This window comes from Oncorhynchus clarkii, chromosome 4 (genome assembly GCF_045791955.1).
Source record: "Oncorhynchus clarkii lewisi isolate Uvic-CL-2024 chromosome 4, UVic_Ocla_1.0, whole genome shotgun sequence".
Classification (NCBI taxonomy): Eukaryota; Metazoa; Chordata; class Actinopteri; order Salmoniformes; family Salmonidae; genus Oncorhynchus; species Oncorhynchus clarkii.
In genome coordinates this window covers 8,835,198-8,859,821 of record NC_092150.1, presented here as the reverse complement: position 1 = coordinate 8,859,821, position 24,624 = coordinate 8,835,198, and the positions used below count along the sequence as shown (strand labels likewise).

The following is a 24,624-nucleotide window of genomic DNA, read 5'->3' as shown; positions in this document are numbered from 1 at the left end:
CCTGGAACTGGGCGCTGATGCTGGGGGTTTTCTTCTTCTTGTGCAGGAGGAGGAGGGACTTAGTGATGCGGTCGTGGAGGGTCACGCTGCTCAGGTACCTCAGAGACTTCACGTCCAACAGGTGCTGCTCAGATACAGGAAGCGCCATTAGAACACGGTCAGACAGTATAGTATTCCAAAGAATGCACAGACCTATTCCTCTTCTAAACTGTTACTGTCCATCTGTGCTCGTCTCCATAAAGCTTTGTAAATTCACTGTAGTGCTGTAATTCATTACATCACTATTGAGATTTCCTCCTAGAATTAGATCGTATGTCACATTGAAACCATAGAGGAAAATATCACTTGTACTTTCAAGGTGAGTAAGATGGCCACGACTTTGTCAGGACCTTACCTTCGGTAAGCTGGGCTTGGACTTGTAGTTTTTGTTCCGCCTTTGGGAGAGAGATTGGTTGTCAGATAAACTACATAATTAACGTACTGTATATGAACACACATTGACCACTGCCTGTCCATGGTTTCTGACTGTGGCTTGAGCGTTCATGGTGATGGTCACACTTGTCAATACTCTACGCCCTGTGCTCTCCACCAGGAGAATCATAAAGTATGGACACACATTGACAGTGGATTGAACACTGGCTGATCATGGTTTGAGTGTGTGTGGTCAGACTCGAACTGCAGTACACATCTTTTCTATTCATACACACTGTCCATACACACCATTCACCTAGATGTATATCTGTTCCTAATGTTTTGTCCATTCAGTGTAGATGTATTCATATTCCAGACTCTGTTCCTAATGTTTTGTCCATTCAGTGTATCAGTGTAGATGTATTTATATTCCTGACTCTGTTCCTAATGTTTTGTCCATTCAGTGTATCAGTGTAGATGTATTTATATTCCAGACTCTGTTCCTAATGTTTTGTCCATTCAGTGTATCAGTGTAGATGTATTTATATTCCTGACTCTGTTCCTAATGTTTTGTCCATTCAGTGTATCAGTGTAGATGTATTTATATTCCTGACTCTGTTCCTAATGTTTTGTCCATTCAGTGTAGATGTATTTATATTCCTGACTCTGTTCCTAATGTTTTGTCCATTCAGTGTATCAGTGTAGATGTATTTATATTCCAGACTCTGTTCCTAATGTTTTGTCCATTCAGTGTAGATGTATTTATATTCCAGACTCTGTTCCTAATGTTTTGTCCATTCAGTGTAGATGTATTTATATTCCAGACTCTGTTCCTAATGTTTTGTCCATTCAGTGTAGATGTATTTATATTCCTGACTCTGTTCCTAATGTTTTGTCCATTCAGTGTATCAGTGTAGATGTATTTATATTCCAGACTCTGTTCCTAATGTTTTGTCCATTCAGTGTATCAGTGTAGATGTATTTATATTCCTGACTCTGTTCCTAATGTTTTGTCCATTCAGTGTATCAGTGTAGATGTAATTATATTCCAGACTCTGTTCCTAATGTTTTGTCCATTCAGTGTATCAGTGTAGATGTATTTATATTCCTGACTCTGTTCCTAATGTTTTGTCCATTCAGTGTAGATGTATTTATATTCCAGACTCTGTTCCTAATGTTTTGTCCATTCAGTGTATCAGTGTAGATGTATTTATATTCCTGACTCTGTTCCTAATGTTTTGTCCATTCAGTGTATCAGTGTAGATGTATTTATATTCCAGACTCTGTTCCTAATGTTTTGTCCATTCAGTGTATCAGTGTAGATGTATTTATATTCCAGACTCTGTTCCTAATGTTTTGTCCATTCAGTGTATCAGTGTAGATGTATTTATATTCCAGACTCTGTTCCTAATGTTTTGTCCATTCAGTGTAGATGTATTTATATTCCAGACTCTGTTCCTAATGTTTTGTCCATTCAGTGTATCAGTGTAGATGTATTTATATTCCAGACTCTGTTCCTAATGTTTTGTCCATTCAGTGTATCAGTGTAGATGTATTTATATTCCTGACTCTGTTCCTAATGTTTTGTCCATTCAGTGTATCAGTGTAGATGTATTTATATTCCTGACTCTGTTCCTAATGTTTTGTCCATTCAGTGTAGATGTATTTATATTCCTGACTCTGTTCCTAATGTTTTGTCCATTCAGTGTATCAGTGTAGATGTATTTATATTCCAGACTCTGTTCCTAATGTTTTGTCCATTCAGTGTATCAGTGTAGATGTATTTATATTCCAGACTCTGTTCCTAATGTTTTGTCCATTCAGTGTAGATGTATTTATATTCCAGACTCTGTTCCTAATGTTTTGTCCATTCAGTGTATCAGTGTAGATGTATTTATATTCCTGACTCTGTTCCTAATGTTTTGTCCATTCAGTGTAGATGTAATTATATTCCAGACTCTGTTTCTAATGTTTTGTCCAACTTGGTGTAGATGTATTCATACTCTGACTCTGGGTCCCAGACCTCTAATATTTCTGTCTTAATGTCTTTGTTCTTTTTAACTTTTAGATTGTGTGTATTGTTATTGTGGTACTTGATATTGCTGCATTTTTGGAGCTGGAAACATCGGCATTTCCCTGCAGCAGAGATAACGTCTGCAAAAACGGTGTACACGACCGATACACTTTGATTTGACTTTGTAGTCATACACACATGAGGATGCTCTGTGCCCTCTCCAGCAGCTTGCTGCTAGTAGAGTTGAAGAAGATGCCATCATCAAACTCTGTGCCAGAGGAGGACAGACCACCCTGTCTGGAGCAACGCCCGTTACTGCCCACGCCATAACCATCCCTAGAGGAGAGATAGAGTGACAGAAAGAGAGGGGGGAGAGGGAGAGAAAGAGTGAAAAATGTATCCATAAAAAGTAAATTTATGCTTTGAGAATCCATAAAACAGTGTGATAGGTACCTGGTGGGCTTTTCCTTCAGTGTGTTGCTGCCCTGGAGATCTGACAAGGGCGTCCGGGGATTCTTTCGAGTGATATCTGTACAAGACAGAGATGGAAGGGAGGACGGACAGAGAGTTGAGGAGAGAGACATGAGGAGAGAGAGGGTTGAGGAGACAGAGAGACATGAGGAGAGAGAGGGTTGAGGAGACAGAGAGACATGAGGAGAGAGAGAGTTGAGGAGAGAGAGAGAGAGTTGAGAAGAGAGAGAGAGTTGAGGTGAGAGAGACGAGAGAGAGAGAGTTGAGGAGACAGAGAGACATGAGGAGAGAGAGAGTTGAGGAGAGAGAGAGAGAGTTGAGAAGAGAGAGAGAGAGTTGAGAAGAGAGAGAGTTGAGGAGAGAGAGACGAGAGAGAGAGTTGAGGTGAGAGAGACGAGAGAGAGAGAGAGTTGAGGAGACAGAGAGACATGAGGAGAGAGAGAGTTGAGGAGAGAGAGAGAGAGTTGAGAAGAGAGAGAGAGAGTTGAGAAGAGAGAGAGTTGAGGAGAGAGAGACGAGAGAGAGAGAGTTGAGGAGAGAGAGAGTTGAGGAGAGAGAGAGAGACATGAGGAGAGACATGAGAAGAGAGAGAGACATGAGAAGAAAGAGAGAGACATGAGGAGAGAGAGAGAGACAAGAGGAGAGAGAGACATGAGGAGAGAGAGGGTTGAGGAAAGAGAGGGACATGAGAAGAGAGAGACATGAGGAGAGAGAGACATGAGGAGAGAGAGAGTTGAGGAGAGAAAGAGATACATGAGAAGAGAGAGAGTTGATGAGAGAGAGAGAGACATGAGAAGAGAGAGAGTTGAGAGAGAGAGACATGAGGAGAGAGAGAGTCGTGAGAGAGAGAGACATGAGGAGAGAGAGAGACGTGAGAAGAGAGAGAGTTGAGAGAGCGACATGAGGAGAGAGAGAGATATGAGAGAGAGAGACATGAGGAGAGAGAGAGACATGAGAGAGAGAGACATGAGGAGAGAGAGAGACATGAGGAGAGAGAGAGACATGAGGAGAGAGAGAGACATGAGGAGAGAGAGAGTTAAGGAGAGAGAGAGAGTTAAGGAGAGAAAGAGAGGCATGAGGAGAGAGAGATAGTTAAGGAGAGAGAGAGACATGAGGAGAGAGAGAGAGTTAAGGAGAGAGAAAGAGACATGAGGAGAGAGAGAGACATGAGGAGAGAGAGAGAGTTAAGGAGAGAGAGAGAGTTAAGGAGAGAGAGAGAGACAGGAGGAGAGAGAGAGACATGAGGAGAGAGAGAAAGTTAAGGAGAGAGAGAAACATGAGGAGAGAGAGAGACATGAGGAGAGAGAGAGAGTTAAGGAGAGAGAGAGAAGGATACACATGCAACTCCATTATTGAATGGTGATATCAGATCAAGTAAGAACAAGATATTGGATCAAGTAAGTTCTCTCCGCTACCACACGGAAAGCGATACTGGAGCGCCAACTCTAGGTCCAGAAGGCTTCTTAACAGCTTCTACCCCCACGCCATAAGACTCCTGAACAGATAATCAAATGGACACCCAGACTAATTGCATTGACCCCCCTCACACACTTGGTTTATTATCTATCCATAGTCACTTTAGTCAGTCTCACTCAGATATCATATTCAAAACGGCAAACATTTCTCTCTACCTTATGGCAGAATGTGTACAATTCCAGGAAATTAGTTATAAAATTGGGTACGCAGACCCACGAGCAATTGCGGCCCCTCATGACGAGTTCAGATCCACCCTCATCAGAGTAGCCCATCCCTGTGTTAAATGATCAAAAACGGCTGTAATATCACACAGTTGGGCCTTTCATCGAGTGAGAACAAGTTAATTCAGAACTAGCTAATTGTTTGCTTCCTTATTTGTAAGCCCAGGTAAAGAGAGCTGGGTAGCATAGAGCATTGTGGGACTTGGAGTCTTCTTACTGTATTTCTCATCTTTGCATCTCTGCAGGATCTCAAGGCTCCTCTGGTGCACAGGGTGGTGGAGGAAGCTGAAGCTGTCAACGCTCTTGACAACACACGGTACAGCAGCATCATTCACTGGGGGGGGGAGAGGGAGGGAGGGAGGGAGGGAGGGAGGGAGGGAGAGGGAGAGAGAGAGAGAGAGAGAGACTTGTGTTAAGTTGGCGAAAAGTTTGACAATGTCATGCAACCGAAGGAGATGAAGACTAATGTGGAAGCTCAACATGTATTTATAGGAGATGAAGCCTAATGTGGAAGCTCACCATGTAATAATAGGAGATGAAGCCTAATGTGTATGTTCAAGAGTCTGTGTGTATAGCTATTTTACCTTTATTTAACTAGGAACAGTGTGTTAACTGCCTGTTGAGGGGTAGAACGACAAATTTGTACCTTGTCAGCTTAGGGATTCGAACTTGCAACCTTTCGGTTACTAGTCCAACACTCTAACCACTAGGCTACCCTGCCACCCCATGTATAGACCAGCAGTCTATGGTCTCACCAGTCTTCTTGTCGGCGTGTCTCTTCCCAGCCTCCCTGAAGGCTACCATGGCTCTGAAATAGGTTCTGAGGACGGCCCAGCGGAAGGTGGCCACCGGGTCGATGCCCATCAGGCCACAGATGAAGGCGTTCTTACTGCTCTTCAACAGGGCCACGATGTCCGGACGCATGTGATCAGTGTTCTTCTCCCTGAAGTCCTGTAGGGGCAGAATATAGTGATGAGATCTATCCACTGGATCTACTATACAGTCCAGAAAGTCCGTCTCTGTTTCAGTCTGATGCTTAACATACAGTACATTCGGAAAGTATTCAGACCCCTTGACTTTTCCAATATTTTGTAATGCTACAGCCTTATTCTAAAATAGATTAAATTGTTATTTTCCCTCATCAATCTACACACAACACCCCATAACGACAGTACTTACTCAGTACGTTGTTGAAGCACCTTTGGCAGCAATTACAGCCTCAAGTCTTCTTGCGTATGACGCTACAAGCTTGTCACTCAAAGACTCAATCATGGACACTGACAGTTGTGGCTGCTTTGTGTGATGTATTGTTGTCTCTACCTTCTTGCCCTTTGTGCTGTTGTCTGTGCCCAATAATGTTTGTACCATGTTTTGTGCTGCTACCACATTGTGCTGCTTCTGTGTTGTGTTACTACCATGTTGTTGTCATGTTGTGCTGCTACCATGTTGTTGTCATGTTGTGCTGCTACCATGTTGTTGTCATGTGGTGTTGCTACCATGTTGTTGTCATGTGGTGTTGCTACCATGTTGTTGTCATGTTGTGCTGCTACCATGTTGTTGTCATGTTGTGCTGCTACCATGTTGTTGTCATGTGGTGTTGCTACCATGTTGTTGTCATGTGGTGTTGCTACCATGTTGTTGTCATGTTGTGTTGCTACCATGTTGTTGTCATGTTGTGTTGCTACCATGTTGTTGTCATGTGGTGTTGCTACCATGTTGTTGGCATGTTGTGCTGCTACCATGTTGTTGTCATGTTGTGCTGTCATGCTGTGTTGTTGCCTTAGGTCTCTCTTTATGTAGTGTTGTGTTGTCTCTCTTGTCGTGATGTGTGTTTTGTCCTATATTTTTATTTGATTTTGTATTTTTCAGTGTATATTCAGTGTTATCATATTACTCCAGTGCTAGCCTCCCTACACTGGCTTCCTGTTAAGGCAAGGGCTGATTTCAAGGTTTTACTGCTAACCTACAAAGCATTACATGGGCTTGCTCCTACCTATCTTTCTGATTTGGTCCTGCCGTACATACCTACACGGTCACAAGACGCAGGCCTCCTAATTGTCCCTAGAATTTCTAAGCAAACAGCTGGAGGCCGGGCTTTCTCCTATAGAGCTCCATTTTTATGGAACGGTCTGCCTAACCATGTCAGAGACGCAGACTCGGTCTCAACCTTCAAGTCTTTACTGAAGACTCATCTCTTCAGTGGGTCATATGATTGAGTGTAGTCTGGCCCAGGAGTGGGAAGGTGAACGGAAAGGCTCTGGAGCAATGAACCGCCCTTGCTGTCTCTGCCTGGCCAGTTCCCCTCTTTCCACTGGGATTCTCTGCCTCTAACCCTATTACAGGGGCTGAGTCACTGGCTTACTTACTGGTGCTCTTCCATGCTGTCCCTAGGAGAAGTGCGTCACTTGAGTGGGTTGAGTCACTGACGTGATCTTCCTGTTTCGGTTGGCGCCCCCCGTTGGGTTGTGCCGTGGTCGGAGATCTTTGTGGGCTATACTCGGCCTTGTCTCAGGATGGTAAGTTGGTAGTTGAAGATATCCCTCTAGTGGTGTGGGGGGTGTCCTCTGGCAAAGTGTTATATCCTGCCTGTTTGGCCCTGTCCAGGGGTATCATCGGATGGGGCCACAGTGTCTCCTGACCCCTCCTGTCTCAGCCTCCAGTATTTATGCTGCAGTAGTTTATGTGTCGGGGGGCTAGGGTCAGTCTGTTATATCTGGAGTATTTCTTCTGTCTTATCCGGTGTCCTGTGTGAATTTAAGTGTGCTCTCTCTAATTCTCTCTTTCTTTCTTTCTTTCTCTCTCTCTCTCGGAGGACCTGAGCCCTAGGACCATGCCTCAGGACTACTCGGCATGATGACTCCTTGCTGTCCCCAGTCCACCTGGCTGTGCTGCTGCTCCAGTTTCAACTGTTCTGCCTGTGGCTATGGAACCCTGACCTGTTCACCAGACGTGCTACCTGTCCCAGACCTGCTGTTTTCAACTTTCTAGAGACAGCTAGAGTGGTAGAGATACTCAATGATCAGCTATGAAAAGCCAACTGACATTTACTCCTGAGGTGCTGACTTGCTGCACCCTCGACAACTACTGTGATTATTATTATTTGACCATGCTGGTCATTTATGAACATTTGAACATCTTGGCCATGTTCTGTTATAATCTCCACCCGGCACAGCCAGAAGAGGACTGGCCACCCCTCATAGTCTGATTCCTCTCTAGGTTTCTTCCTAGGTTCCAGCCTTTCTAGGGAGTTTTTCCTAGCCACCGTGCTTCTACACCTGCATTGGTTGCTGTTTGGGGTTTAATGCTGGGTTTCTGTACAGCACTTTGAGATATCAGCTGATGTAAGAAAGGCTAAATAAATTGATTTGATTTTACCATTAATGGACAAAACCTTGCCAGTAGTGTCCGTCAGTAATATCACAACTCTGACATAAGGCTATCATATAGGTTGACACACAGAGCTGTTGTGAACGAATGATTCGCGGATGGGTTGTGACTGTCACTGAATCTACAGGGACATGTGGTCACGTCAGCAGTCCTTACCTTGATGCCGTACTTGACTTTGCCGGCGTAGTGGCAGATAATGAAGGCGGGCTCCATGACGACGGGGAACTCGATGTAGCTGTTCCCCTCATGCTGCCGTTTGAACTTGTCCAGCAGGGTCTGGTTCGAGGCCTGGGGGAAACTAAAGGGACAGAGAAGAGGGTGGGGACTAGGGTTAGGACTGTAGGATGGGAGACTAGGGTATCTACTGGTTCCAAATGGTTCCAGATCACACCACTCACTAAAACAAGCTCCCTTAAAGCAACACCACACTACACACTAAAACAAGCTCCCTTAAAGTAACACTACTCACTAAAACAAGCTCCCTTAAAGTAACACTACTCATCAAAACAAGCTCCCTTAAAGCAACACCACTCACTAAAACAAGCTCCCGTAAAGCAACACCACTCACTAAAACAAGCTCCCTTAAAGCAACACCACACCATTCACTAAAACATGCTCCCTTAAAGCAACACCACACTACACACTAAAACAAGCTCCCTTAAAGCAACACCACACCATTCACTAAAACATGTTCCTTAAAGCAACACCACGCCATTCACTAAAACATGCTCCCTTAAAGCAACACCACACTACACACTAAAACAAGCTCCCTTAAAGTAACACTACTCACTAAAACAAGCTCCCTTAAAGCAACACCACTCACTAAAACAAGCTCCCTTAAAGCAACACCACGCCATTCACTAAAACAAGCTCCCATAAAGTAACACTACTAACAGCCCTAAGTGGATAGGTTAGGTTAGGTTAGCTAGCTCACGCGGCTAATATGGTCATGGCGGTCCTGTGTTTTTGTATGCGAGGGGGGGGTTTAATTTCCGAGGGATTGAAATGGGATTGTGCAGTGGCCTATCTGAGAGGCTTTATATAGGGCGTGTGCCCCAGAAAGGCAAATATATGAGATAGCGTGTTTTTATGTGCTTAAGTTAGCTTGGCTAATGTTGTAATCAATCAAGTATTTTGCTACTAATGAAGAGTGTTGTTAGCCTATATTCCTCATCTTGTCTGTGCTCTGCTCATGTGGGATGATTCTAAGGTCATTGGCAATGAGTGTTGGTCCAGCAATGTAACCAACTTGGTTTTCCATTGGCTTTGTTCTAAAGAAGTTTGACATATAACCAAAACATAGCCTACCACGTTCTTCTGAGCCCGGTCTAAATCTTCACCCCAAAACTATGTTCTATGGAGCCTGAGGACATTCGAGAACGGGTCCTTTTATTTTTTACTGCGGATGGATGTCATGGGTAAGAAAGTACACCTCTAAATGTGTCAGGAAACCGCCCTGAGGTAGTGCTTTAGGAGCCATGGCTAAGAAAGTACACCTCTAAATGTGGCAGGAAACCGCCCTGAGGTAATACTTTAGGAGCCATGGCTAAGAAAGTACACCTCTAAATGTGGCAGGAAACCGCCCTGAGGTAGTGCTTTAGGAGCCATGGCTAAGAAAGTACACCTCTAAATGTGGCAGGAAACCGCCCTGAGGTAGTGCTTTAGGAGCCATGGCTAAGAAAGTACACCTCTAAATGTGGCAGGAAACCGCCCTGAGGTAGTGCTTTAGGAGCGTCAGCTAAATGACTAAATGTGTAAATGTGCAGTAAAAAGGAAGGAGAAAGGCTCCGACATGACAGCTCACGTACTTGCACTCTTCGTCCAGCAGGTGGAGCAGCGCGGTGGGCTTCTTGCTGATGAGGTTGATGCAGCCTGTGTTGTCGATGTAGTCGATGTTGTGCCAGCTGATGCTCTCGGCCCTGTACTCCTCCTGTAAGGGGGAAACAACAGTGGTGTAGTGTCAGAAACAGTGCCGGCAGTAAAAGTTGTTCACAAGTCATCCAATACATCACATTTCCCCTTCGAGTATCAATAGAGTTTATTTTATTCAATTTAAGTAAATGTCAGGTCAAAAGTTGACAGTCTGGTGAATGCATCAGAGAGATACCATGAACAGTAAATTTATCACACATGTTATGGGACACACTGATAGCGTTAAGAAAGCATAAGGCGCATTGAAACATTCCAAAACTCAAATCCCATCACTGACAAAAAACCAAAGACTCTGCAACAAAGGTCACCAGTGTGTCCACGTGCCAACAGTTTCCTCACAAAGGTCACCAGTGTGTCCACATGCCAACAGTTTCCTCACAAAGTTCACCAGTGTGTCCACGTGCCAACAGTTTCCTCACAAAGGTCACCAGTGTGTCCACATGCCAACAGTTTCCTCACAAAGGTCATCAGTGTGTCCACGTGCCAACAGTTTCCTCACAAAGTTCACCAGTGTGTCCACGTGCCAACAGTTTCCTCACAAAGGTCACCAGTGTGTCCACGTGCCAACCGTTTCCTCACAAAGGTCACCAGTGTGTCCACGTGCCAACCGTTTCCTCACAAAGGTCACCAGTGTGTCTACATGTCAACCGTTTCCTCACAAGGATGTGAACAGTATCAATGGTGTTGGGGGATATAAACAGGATCAGTAGTGTTGGGGGATAGAAACAGGATGAGTAGTGTTGGCGGATAAAAACAGGATCAGTAGTGTTGGGGGATATAACCAGGATCAGTACAGGATCAGTAGTGTTGGGGGATATAAACAGGATCAGTAGTGTTGGGGGATATAAACAGGATCAGTGGTGTTGGGGGATATAAACAGGATCAGTGGTGTTGGGGGATATAAACAGGATCAGTAGTGTTGGGGGACAAAAACAGGATCAGTAGTGTTGGGGGACATAAACAGGATCAGTAGTGTTGGGGGATATAAACAGGATCAGTAGTGTTGGGGGATATAAACAGGATCAGTAGTGTTGGGGGATATAAACAGGATCAGTAGTGTTGGGAGATATAAACATGATCAGTACAGGAGCAGTAGTGTTGGGGGATATAAACAGGATCAGTAGGGTTGGGGGATATAAACAGGATCAGTGGTGTTGGGGGATATAAACAGGATCAGTGGTGTTGGGGGATATAAACAGGATCAGTAGTGTTGGGGGATATAAACAGGATCAGTAGTGTTGGGAGATATCAACAGGATCAATGGTGTTGGGGGATATAAACAGGATCAGTAGTGTTGGGGGATAGAAACAGGATCAGTGGTGTTGGGAGATATAAACAGGATCAGTGGTGTTGGGGGATATAAACAGGATCAGTACAGGATCAGTAGTGTTGGGGGATATAAACAGGATCAGTAGTGTTGGGGGATATAAACAGGATCAGTACAGGATCAATGGTGTTGGGTGATATAAACAGGATCTGTACAGGATCAGTGGTGTTGGGGGATATGAACAGGATCAGTACAGGATCAGTAGTGTTGGGGGATACAAACAGGATCAGTAGTGTTGGGGGATATAAACAGGATCAGTAGTGTTGGGAGATATAAACAGGATCAGTGCAGGATCAGTGGTGTTGGGGGATATAAATAGGATCAGTAGTGTTGGGGGATATAAACAGGGTTAGTGGTGTTGGGGGATATAAACAGGATCAGTACAGGATCAGTAGTGTTGGGGGATATAAACAGGATCAATGGTGTTGGGGGATATAAACAGGATCAGTAGTGTTGGGGGATATCAACAGGATCAATGGTGTTGGGGGATATAAACAGGATCAGTCGTGTTGGGGGATATAAACAGGATCAGTGGTGTTGGGGGATATAAACAGGATCAGTACAGGATCAGTAGTGTTGGGAGATATAAACAGGATCAGTGGTGTTGGGGGATATAAACAAGATCTGTACAGGATCAGTAGTGTTGGGAGATATAAACAGGATCAGTAGTGTTGGGGGATATAAACAGGATCAGTGGTGTTGGGGGATATAAACAGGATCAGTACAGGATCAGTAGTGTTGGGAGATATAAACAGGATCAGTAGTGTTGGGGGATATAAACAGGATCAGTAGTGTTGGGGGATATAAACAGGATCAGTAGTGTTGGGGGATATAAACAGGATCAGTAGTGTTGGGGGATATAAACAGGATCAGTGGCGTTGGGGGATATAAACAGGATCAGTACAGGATCAGTAGTGTTGGGAGATATAAACAGGATCAGTGGTGTTGGGGGATATAAACAAGATCTGTACAGGATCAGTAGTGTTGGGGGATATAAACAGGATCAGTAGTGTTGGGGGATATAAACAGGATCAGTAGTGTTGGGGATATAAACAGGATCAGTGGTGTTGGGGGATATAAACAGGATCAGTAGTGTTGGGAGATATAAACAGGATCAGTACAGGATCAGTGGTGTTGGGGGATATATACAGGATCAGTAGTGTTGGGGGATATAAACAGAATCAGTAGTGTTGGGGGATATAAACAGGATCAGTACAGGATCAATGGTGTTGGGGGATATAAACAGGATCAGTAGTGTTGGGGGATATAAACAGGATCAGTACAGGATCAGTAGTGTTGGGGGATATAAACATGATCAATGGTGTTGGGGGATATAAACAGGATCAGTAGTGTTGGGAGATATAAACAGGATCAGTACAGGATCCGTGGTGTTGGGGGATATAAACAGGATCAGTAGTGTTGGGGGATATAAACAGGATCAGTAGTGTTGGGGGAAATAAACAGGATCAATAGTGTTGGGGGGATATAAACAGGATCAGTAGTGTTGGGGGATATAAACATGATCAGTGGTGTTGGGGGATATAAACAGGATCAGTAGTGTTGGGGGATATAAACAGGATCAGTACAGGATCAGTGGTGTTGGGGGATATGAACATGATCAGTACAGGATCAGTAGTGTTGGGGGATATAAACAGGAGCAGTAGTGTTGGGGGATATAAACAGGATCAGTAGTGTTGGGGGATATACACAGGATCAATAGTGTTGGGGGATATAAACAGGATCCGTAGTGTTGGGAGATATAAACAGGATCAGTACAGGATCAGTGGTGTTGGGGGATATATACAGGATCAGTAGTGTTGGGGGATATAAACAGGATCAGTAGTGTTGGGGGATATAAACAGGATCAATAGTGTTGGGGGATATAAACAGGATCAGTAGTGTTGGAGGTTATAAACAGGATCAGTACATGATCAGTAGTGTTGGGGGATATAAACAGGATCAGTAGTGTTGGGGGATATAAACAGGATCAGTAGTGTTGGGGGATATAAACAGGATCAGTACAGGATCAGTGGTGTTGGGGGATATATACAGGATCAGTAGTGTTGGGGGATATAAACAGGATCAGTAGTGTTGGGGGATATAAACAGGATCAATAGTGTTGGGGGATATAAACAGGATCAGTAGTGTTGGGGGATATAAACAGGATCAATAGTGTTGGGGGATATAAACAGGATCAGTAGTGTTGGTGGATATAAACAGGATCAATAGTGTTGGGGGATATAAACAGGATCAGTGGTGTTGGGGGATATAAACAGGATCAATGGTGTTGGGGGATATAAACAGGATCAGTAGTGTTGGGGGATATAAACAGGATCAGTAGTGTTGGGGGATATAAACAGGATCAATAGTGTTGGGGGATATAAACAGGATCAGTAGTGTTGGGGGATATAAACAGGACCAATAGTGTTGGGGGATATAAACAGGATCAGTAGTGTTGGGGGTTATAAACAGGATCAGTACATGATCAGTAGTGTTGGGGGATATAAACAGGATCAGTAGTGTTGGGGGATATAAACAGGATCAGTAGTGTTGGGGGATATAAACAGGATCAATGGTGTTGGGGGATATAAACAGGATCAGTAGTGTTGGGGGATATAAACAGGATCAGTAGTGTTGGGGGATATAAACAGGATCAGTAGTGTTGGGGGATATAAACAGGATCAGTAGTGTTGGGAGATATAAACAGGATCAGTAGTGTTGGGGGATATAAACAGGATCAGTGGTGTTGCAGGATATATACAGGATCAGTAGTGTTGGGGGATATAAACAGGATCAATGGTGTTGGGGGATATAAACAGGATCAGAAGTGTTGGGGGATATACAGTGGCTTGCGAAAGTATTTACCCCCCTTGGCATTTTTCCTATTTTGTTGCCTTACAACCTGGAATTAAAATAGATTTTTGGGGGGTTGTATCATTTGATTTACACATCATGCCTACCACTTTCAAGATGCAACGTATTTTTCATTGTGAAACAAACAAGAAATAAGACAAAAAAATGGAAATAACTATTCACCCCCCCAAAGTCAAAACTTTGTAGATCCACCTTTCGCAGCAATTACAGCTGCAAGTCTCTCGGTGTATGTTTCTATAAGCTTGGCAAATCTAGCCACTAGGATTTTTGCCCATTCTTCAAGGCAAAACTGCTCCAGCTCCTTCAAGTTGGATGGGTTCTGCTGGTGTACAGCAATCTTTAAGTCATACCACAGATTCTCAATTGGATTGAGGTCTGGGCTTTGACTAGGCCATTCCAAGACATTTAAATGTTTCCCCTTAAACCACTCAAGTGTTGCTTTAGCAGTATGCTTAGGGTCAAGCAAGCACCAGCTAACCTTGAGCTATCCTCGAGCAAGGCCCAAATACCAGCTTATTCTAGGGCTACAATACCTCCTTTGCCAATTGGCCTGGACCCTTATCCTACTCTTTCGATGTTCCTCTGGTGAAGTAGAGGTTAACCCAGGCCCTGTAGCCCCCAGATCCACTCCTATTCCCCAGGCGCTATCATTTGTTGAATTCTGTAACCGTAAAAGCCTTGGTTTCATGCATGTTAACATCAGAAGCATCCTCCCTAAATGTGTTTAATTCACTGCTTTAGCACACTCTAGCCAACCCTGATGTCCTAGCCGTGTCTGAATCCTGGCTTAGGAAGGCCACCAAAAACTCTGACATTTCCATCCCCAGCTACAACATTTTCCGCCAAGATAGAACTGCCAAAGGAGGTGGAGTTGCAATCTACTGCAGAGATAGCCTGCATAATTCTGTCATACTATCCAGGTCTGTGCCCAAACAGTTCGAACTTCTACTTTTAAAAATCCACCTTTCCAGAAATAAGTCTTTCACTGTTGCCGCTTGTTACAGACCCCCCTCAGCCCCCAGCTGTGCCCTGGACACCATATGTGAATTAATTGCCTCTCATTTATCTTCAGAGTTTGTACTGTTAGGTGACCTAAACTGGGATATGCTTAACACCCCGGGCGTCCTACAATCTAAGCTAGATGCCCTCAATCTCACACAAATTATCATGGAACCTACGGAACCTTATCATGGAACCTACCAGGTTATCATGGAACCTACCAGGTACAACCCCAAATCCGTAAACACAGGCACCCTCAGATATCATCCTGACCAACCTGCCCTCTAAATACACCTCTGCTGTCTTCAACCAGGATCTCAGCGATCACTGCCTCATTTCCTGCATCCGTAATGGGTCTGCGTCCAAACGACCACCCCTCATGACTGTCAAATGCTCCCTAAAACACTTCAGCAAGCAGGCCTTTCTAATCGCCCTGGCCCAGGTATCCTGGAAGGATATTGACCTTATTCCGTCAGTAGAGGATGCCTGGTTATTCTTTAAAAGTGCTTTCCTCACCATTAAATAAGCATGCCCCGTTCAAAAAATGTAGAACTAAGAACTGATACAGCCCATGGTTCACTCCAGACTTGACTGCCCTTAACCAGCACAAAACAAATCCTGTGGTGTACTGCGTTAGCATCAAATAGCCCCCGTGATATGCAGCTTTCCAGGGAAGTTAGGAACCAATATACACAGGCAAAGGCTAACTTTTTCAAACAGAAGTCCATGGGGAATAAGAGCACCTCCTCCCAGCTGCCCACTGCACTGAGGCTAGGAAAACACTGTCAACACCGATAAATCTACAATAATCAAGAATTTCAATAAGCATTCTACTACGGCTGGCCATGCTTTCCACCTGGCTACCCCTACCCCGGTCAACAGCTCTGCACCCCCCACAGCAACTTGCCCAAGCCTCCCCAATTTCTCCTTCACCCAAATCCAGACAGCTGATGTTCGAAAGAGCTGCAAAATCTGGACTCCTAGAAATCAGCTGGGCTAGACAATCTAGACCCTCTGTTCCTAAAATTATTTGCCGCCATTATTGCAACCCTTATTACTAGCCTGTTCAACCTCTCTTTCGTATCGTCTGAGATCCCTAAAGACTGGAAAGCTGCGGCGGTCATCCCCCTCTTCAAAGGAGGTGACACTCTAGACCCAAACTGTTACAGACCTATATCCATCCTGCCCTGCCTTTCTAAAGTCTTGGAAAGCCAAGTTAATAAACAGATTACTGACCATTTAGAATCCCACCGTACCTTCTCCACTATGCAATCTGGTTTCCGAACTGGTCATGGGTGCAACTCAGCCACGCTCAAGATCCGATAAAAGACGCTACTGAAGCATGACCCAGAAGCCCTGTGACTACTGAAGTATGACCCAGAAGCTCTGTGACTACCCAGAAGCCCTGTGACTACTGAAGTATGACCCAGAAGCCCTGTGACTACCCAGAAGCCCTGTGACTACTGAAGTATGACCCAGAAGCCCTGTGACTACTGAAGTATGTCTATGTCAGTGCCAGACACATAACACAACAACAGAGGAACAGGAAGTTGAACTAGCCGGGACTATTTTATGTGTGCGACTTGACATGCCTATCCTTCCTCCCTAAAAGTAAAAAAGAGCAAATTCCACCCATGAAATTCTACACCCAACTTACATCATTACTATATTGACTCATTATGATGGTGCTTCTGAGTTTATCACGAAAACTAAAGTTTTCCTTTTAACTTCTTGATTCTACTTGAGACGCATATGTCTCAAGTAGGCACCTGGAAATGCAAATGCGCTACGCTAAATGCTAAATGTACTCGTTAAAACTCAAACCTTGATCAAAATTCACAAGCAGGGTATTGAATTAAAGCTACACTCGTTGTGAACCTAGCCAACAAGTCAGATTTTTAAAATGCTATTCGGCGAAAGCATGAGAAGGTATTATCTGATAGCATGCACCACCTGAAAATGCCTGAATGCGACGTAAACAAAGACTCTGCTTATCCGACGCAGCACAAAACGCAGAAATAAAATATAAAACATTCATTACCTTTGACGAGCTTCTTTCTTGGCACTCCTATATGCCCCATAAACATCACTATTGGGTCTTTTTTTCGTTTAAATCGGTCCATATATACCCAAAATAGCTTTCTATGGAAGCTGTGTCATTCAGAAAAAAACAGCGTTTTTAAACGCTGCGTCATTTTTTAAAATTAAAAAAGTTGACGATAAACTTTCACAAAACACTTCGAAATCCTTTTGTAATCCAACTTTAGGTATTAGTAAACGTTTATAATCTATCAAAATGATTACAGGGCGATGTATATTCAATAGCTCCTCGTCTGCAAATCAATGGCTGCCATTGTCCACATTTACAGCGTCCTGGTGGAGACTGGAAGAAACGGAAGCCAGATACTTGGATTTTCCAACAAAAAATTCAATTGAAAATGACGACAATGGCGACATCGTGTGGAATTTGTATGAATTGCATGCAGGTCGATATTAAATTTTGTCCTCTTTTAACAACCCATGAAAGTGACTTATGGAAATTATTTTTAGCTTTCAGAGAGCAGTTTTTCTTGCGTTTTTCAATGAAACACACGATCTGTTATAGTCACAGCCGTGATTTAACCAGTTTTAGAAACTTCAGAGTGTTTTCTATCCACACATACTAATCATATGCATATACTATATTCCTGGCATGAGTAGCAGGACGCTGAAAAGTTGCGCGATTTTTAACAGAATGTTCGAAAAAGGAGGGGGTAGAAGTAAGAGGTTTTAAAATGTTTCAATCAAATCCACATCTCCACATCTCCACACCTCCACACCTCCACATCTCCACACCTCCACATCTCCACACCTCCACATCTCCACATCTCCACACCTCCACATCTCCACACCTCCACACCTCCACATCTCCACACCTCCACACCTCCACACCTCCACACCTCCACATCTCCACACCTCCACATCTCCACATCTAGGACATAAAACGTCTTCACCAGCCACAGGGCTCCGCAATAAAGGCCTAAACCTTCCTGTATTGTTCTCCTGCTCTCTCTCTGCTCTCTCTCTGCTCTCTCCCTGCTCTCTCTCTGCTCTCTCTGCTCTCTCTCTGCTCTCTCTCTGCTCTCTCTGCTCTCTCTCTGCTCTCTCCCTGCTCTCTCTCTGCTCTCTCCCTGCACTCTCTCTGCTCTCTCTCTGCTCTCTCTCTGCTCTCTCTGCTCTCTCTCTGCTCTCTCCCTGCTCTCTCTCTGCTCTCTCTCTGCTCTCTCCCTGCTCTCTCTCTGCTCTCTCTCTGCTCTCTCCCTGCTCTCTCTCTGCTCTCTCTCTGCTCTCTCTCTGCTCTCTCCCTGCTCTCTCTCTGCTCTCTCTCTCTGCTCTCTCTGCTCTCTCTGCTCTCTCTCTGCTCTCTCCCTGCTCTCTCTCTGCTCTCTCTCTGCTCTCTCCCTGCTCTCTCTCTGCTCTCTCTCTGCTCTCTCTCTGCTCTCCCTGCTCTCTCTCTCTCTCTCGGCTCTCTGCTCTCTCTCTCTCTCTGCTCTCTCTCTCTCTGCTCTCTCTCTCTCTCAGTCTCTCTCTGCTCTCTCTCTGCATCATGTGCTGTATTGTGTTTGGCAGGCTGCCCGAGTTTTAACGGGCCAGGGCGTTGGTTACAGCTATAGATAAAGCATTGTCAGTCACAGAGCAACTGTGTCATAGAGTCACTCCGTCACAGAGCAGCTGTGTCATAGAGCGACTCCGTCACAGAGCAGCTGTGTCATAGAGCGACTCCGTCACAGAGCAGCTGTGTCATAGAGTGACTCCGTCACAGAGCAGCTGTGTCATAGAGCGACTCCGTCACAGAGCAGCTGTGTCATAGAGTGACTCCGTCACAGAGCAGCTGTGTCATAGAGTGACTCCGTCACAGAGCAGCTGTGTCATAGAGTGACTCCGTCACAGAGCAGCTGTGTCATAGAGTGACTCCGTCACAGAGCAGCTGTGTCATAGAGTGACTCCGTCACAGAGCAGCTGTGTCATAGAGTGACTCCGTCACAGAGCAACTGTGTCATAGAGTGACTCCGTCACAGAGCAGCTGTGTCATAGAGCGACTCCGTCACAGAGCAGCTGTGTCATAGAGTGACTCCGTCACAGAGCAGATGTGTCATAGAGCGACTCCGTCACAGAGCAGCTGTGTCATAGAGTGACTCCGTCACAGAGCAGCTGTGTCATAGAGCGACTCCGTCACAGAGCAGCTGTGTCATAGAGCGACTCCGTCACAGAACAACTCCATCGCAACTCTGTCATAGAGCAACTCCGTCATTTCCCATCGCTAACACTGATGGCCTGATCCCAGATCTATTTATGCTATTGCCTCTTTTTGGACTCATATTGGCAAGACCACACAAACAGATCTGGGATCAGGCATATGACATTCTCAGAAAAAAATTGTGAAGAGCAGAGAGGTCTGTAGGAGTCACGGTATTGGGACTTAAGATGGATCCACATGACTCATAATGGTGATGTCGTACGGAAGTGGTAAGTGGAATAAGGGGGTACCGGTAAAGTTATTGAAATCCAATTTTAAAAAAGAATGGCCATTTTACACTTCATGAAGTTTACAGACTTAAGTGGACGGGTGATGTATTACGACTAAACTGACATTCAATTTACAAAATGACTCATAAAAAGATAAAACTGAATCCCCCCCTGTGATTTCAAACATACCAGAGCACAGATGGTTTCTTCAAGTTGGTGAGAAGTCTACACATCTCAGAAGGGTGTGTAAATGTGATACACTGTTTGCATATGTGGCCATGGGTTTGAGCTCCGATACATCTGGAAATCATTTTCATAGAGATGGAGAAGAAATGAAGGAGCAATTGGCATGGCGTTGTAAACAGTGGAGCTGGGCCCCTGTTGGGAATAGTATTTGGTACAGCCCTATTAGTTTTGGCCACTGTTCAAACATAAAACACATCCTGCTGATAAGACTAAATGATTAGTTGGAGAGGTGAGACAGCCCTGCTGATAAGACTAACTGATTGGTTGGAGTGGTGAGACAGCCCTGCTGATAAGACTAACTGATTGGTTGGAGAGGTGAGACAGCCCTGCTGATAAGACTAACTGATTGGTTGGAGAGGTGAGACAGCCCTGCTGATAAGACTAACTGATTGGTTGGAGAGGTGAGACAGCCCTGCTGATAAGACTAACTGATTGGTTGGAGAGGTGAGACAGCCCCGCTGATAAGACTAACTGATTGGTTGGAGAGGTGAGACAGCCCTGCTGATAAGACTAACTGATTAGTTGGAGAGGTGAGACAGCCCTGCTGATAAGACTAACTGATTGGTTGGAGAGGTGAGACAGCCCTGCTGATAAGACTAACTGATTGGTTGGAGAGGTGAGACAGCCCTGCTGATAAGACTAACTGATTGGTTGGAGAGGTGAGACAGCCCCGCTGATAAGACTAACTGATTGGTTGGAGTGGTGAGACAGCCCTGCTGATAAGACTAACTGATTAGTTGGAGAGGTGAGACAGCCCAATGAGGGAGAGTAGGACTAAGGTGCATTTACTCCTGGGCACTGAGTAAGTTAGCTAGCTGATCCTAGATCTGTGCAACTTTTACCCGAGCGAGGGAGGTGGAGTAGGACTAAGTTGCATTTACTCCTGGACACTGAGTTAGTTAGCTAGCTGATCCTAGATCTGTGCAACTTCTACAAGAGCGAGCGAGGGAGAGTAGAGGTGTGGAGTATTTTCCCTTATTCAAACGCCAGTGGGAGGGGCCATGACCACACTGTACTATTTAAACAAACACAAATCAGTCAGAATCTGGCAACTCTTCCACGTGGCCTCGTACTCAACCTAACCTCTGCAGTTCTCCTGTAAAATAAACTCCCAAATGAAAACAGTTTATATTGTAAAATAAACTCCTATATGAAAACACGTCATCAGGTCGATCAAAAGGTGAGAGACGGCCGCGTCATCGGGTCGATTATGTAATGCTGTGTGTGGTTGCTAAAGAGACATCTGTGATGCAAGTGACCAACTCCAGGTAACGCCATGTTCTATGGTTGGAATCCCAGAGAGGACGTAGCCTGCTGATGTTGACTGTCAGAAGTCAGCTGGAAGCAGCAACAGGGTTGTTCATTAGGCACTAAACTTTTTTTTGCTTTCTACTGCAAAAAACTTTGCTACGTTGAGCCCTAATGAGCGTGACTCTGGTCATGGTGAGCGACGGCACTGGGCAAGACACAGCATTGGCCAAAGTAACCATGGTGACGGCTCATGTTATGGGATGCTCTCTGCTCCAAGGTATCAGGTTGGAGTGAGACTAGAGTTGTGTGTGTGTGTGTGTGTGTGTGTTCATAATTTATGTCACCCCAAAGGGGGAGTGCAAATCAAAGCAGCACGCCTCAGAACATCCACACGACGGGACAAAAACACCACGGCAAGGAACCATGTCCTGTTGGGAAAACAACAACAAAAAAACTCCCAAAACACTCACCACACTCAAAAGACTGCATAAGAAACTCACCACAGTCCAAAGTTATCCTACTATGCTAGGCTAACTGGGCTAAATGAAGGCATTCAGAAGTCTTCATAAGCCAGGCACTAGCGCGCTAGGCTAACTGGGCTAAATGAAGGCATTCAGAAGTCTTTATAAGCCAAGGCAGTAGGGCGCTAGGCTAACTGGGCTAAATGAAGGCATTCAGAAGTCTTCATAAGCCAGGCACTAGCGCGCTAGGCTAACTGGGCTAAATGACGGTATTCAGAAGTCTTCATAAACCAGGCAGTAGGGCGCTAGGCTAACTGGGCTAAATGAAGGCATTCAGAAGTCTTCATACGCCAGGCAGTAGGGCGCTAGGCTAACTGGGCTGAATGAAGGCATTCAGAAGTCTTCATAAACCAGGCAGTAGGGCGCTAGGCTAACTGGGCTAAATGAAGGCATTCAGAAGTCTTCATAAACCAGGCAGTAGGGCGCTAGGCTAACTGGGCTAAATGACGGCATTCTGAAGTCTTCATAAGCCAGGCACTAGCGCGCTAGGCTAACTGGGCTAAATGAGACAAAACAATAAACCCCACGCAGACAAAACAAGAGTACGATGAGCCCATCTCCAGGGCTGCGTCTAGAATGGCACCCTATTCCCATAGGCCTACAGGGCTTAGTCAAAAGTAGTGCACTATATAGGGAATAGGGTGCCAACTCTGGTCAAAAGTACTGCACTATATAGGGAATAGGGTGCCAACTCTGGTCAAAAGTACTGCACTATATAGGGAATAGGGTGCCAACTCTGGTCAAAAGTAGTGCACTATATAGGGTGCCATTTCCAAAGCAGGCCAGGTGATTATGAGTGGTAAACAAGACAGACAGAGGGGAGACAGACGGATTTACTCGAGTCGGGTGCCAAGAGGGCCGAAACACCCTCATCAAAACCAGATCAAAACACTACGTCTGGAAACCTTAGCGCGCGTAAATTCCTGACCTGCTACAGTAAACAATGCATTTACTGCATTCCTTCTGACCATGAGGAAATAGCCCTTTTTCACAACACTATCCACTCTATTGACAATGTAGTGACACTCACTCACACACACACACACACACACACACACACACACACACACACACACACACACACACACACACACACACACACACACACACACACACACACACACACACATTCTGTCTCAGACAGTATGACGCTAACATAAACCCACTGGGACACACACACACACACACACTCTCTGTCTCAGACAGTATGACGCTAACACAAACCCACTAGGACACACACACACACACTCACACGTTCCAGCAGGTATTTCTCACTGATCATCCCCAAAGCCAACACCTCATTTGGCCTCCTTTCCTTCCAGTTCTCTGCTGCCAGTGACTGGAATGAATTGCAAAAATCGCTGAAGCTGGAGACTTACATTTCCCTCACCAACTTTAAACATCAGCTATCTGAGCAGCTAACCGATCGCTGCTGCTGTACATAGTCCTTCTGTAAATAGTCCACCCAATCTACCTACCTCATCCCCATACTGTTATTATTTACTTTTCTGCTCTTTTGCACACCAGTATCTCTACTTGCACATCATCATCTGCTCATTTATCACTCCAGTGTTAATCTGCTAAATTGCAATTATTCGCTCCTATGGCCTATTTATTGCCTACCTCCTCATGCCTTTTGCAAACACTGTGTAAAGACTTTCTTTTTTTCTACTGTGTCATTGACTTGTTTATTGTTTATTCCATGTGTAACTCTGTGTTGTCTGTTCACACTGCTTCGTTTTATCTTGTCCAGGTCGCAGTTGTAAATGAGAACTTGTTCTCAACTAGCTTACCTGGTTAAATAAAGGTGAAATAAAATAAATAAAAACTCACACACAGTGACTCTCTCTCACACAAACCCAATGGGACACACACACACACACAGGTTATGTACTCTGACGTCACCGTTAAAGAACCAGACGTCACCGCTAACGAGCCAGACGTCACCGCTAACGATCCAGGCGTCACCGCTAACGAGCCAGACGTCACCACTAACGAGCCAGACGTCACCACTAACGAGCCAGACGTCACCGCTAACGAGCCAGGCGTCACCGCTAACGAGCCAGACGTCACCACTAACGAGCCAGGCGTCACCGCTAACGAGCCAGACGTCACCACTAACGAGCCAGACGTCACCACTAACGAGCCAGACGTCACCACCAACGAGCCAGACGTCACAGCTAACGAGCCAGCTAAATAGTCACAACCATAGAGAATGATTACAACCATTAGAATGGACATTCCCATTCAAGTCAACATTCCGTGATGAGTGGACCCACAGACATATTATACTTAAACTTGTATCCATCCCATTCTGTTTCTATGGTTACATCATGGAGCATTGGATTAAATAGGAAACTTTATTGTCCACACAAAACTGTAGTTCAAACAGTTAAAAATGGAATGCCAGTCGGTGTGTGACTGTCAACACGCCTTATTCTGTTGTTGACCTGAAGTGTGGTCCATACGTACTGACTCACAGACACACACAGTGGAGGCTGCTGAGGGGAGGACGGCTCATAATAATGTCTAGAACGGAGCAAGTGGAATGGCATCAAGAACATGTGTCATCAAGAACACGTATTTGATACCATTCCACTTCGTTCCGCTCCAGCTATTACCACGAGCCCATCCATCCATTAATGTATTTGATACCATTCCACTTGTTTCCGCTCCAGCTATTAGCACGAGCCCATCCTCCCCAATTAAGGTGGCTCCAACCTCCTGTGGACAAACACACAGAAAGAGACCTTACCTGTTCGAGCTTGAAGAGGTGCTGGTTGAAGTAGTGGTGGAGCCTCTCGTTGGCCAAGTTGATACAGAACTGCTCAAAGCTGTTGTTCTCGTAGTCTTCAAAGCCAAAGATGTCCAGCACTCCAATTGAAAGAATCTGAAGTGAAAGAGAGAGTTTAGTTAGATGTGTTTAATCTATATTGAAATATTAAACATTTTAATACATAACTCAACTCAGAAACAAAGACAATGAAC

The 24,624-nt window shown here is 44.9% G+C and overlaps 1 protein-coding gene across 1 annotated transcript in view; it reads right to left on the bottom strand.

Moving 5' to 3' along the window:
- Positions 1-24,624, bottom strand: part of LOC139406371 (unconventional myosin-IXAb-like) — a 263,450-nt gene that overhangs the window by 73,006 nt on the left and 165,820 nt on the right. The window contains exons 11-19 of the mRNA XM_071148904.1: positions 24,392-24,526; positions 9,789-9,910; positions 8,137-8,278; positions 5,349-5,544; positions 4,811-4,927; positions 2,879-2,954; positions 2,624-2,761; positions 395-434; positions 2-124 (exon numbers count right to left, since the gene is read on the bottom strand). Of these exons, the coding sequence (XP_071005005.1) occupies positions 2-124; positions 395-434; positions 2,624-2,761; positions 2,879-2,954; positions 4,811-4,927; positions 5,349-5,544; positions 8,137-8,278; positions 9,789-9,910; positions 24,392-24,526 (1,089 nt within the window). The remainder of the gene's footprint in view (position 1; positions 125-394; positions 435-2,623; positions 2,762-2,878; positions 2,955-4,810; positions 4,928-5,348; positions 5,545-8,136; positions 8,279-9,788; positions 9,911-24,391; positions 24,527-24,624) is intronic.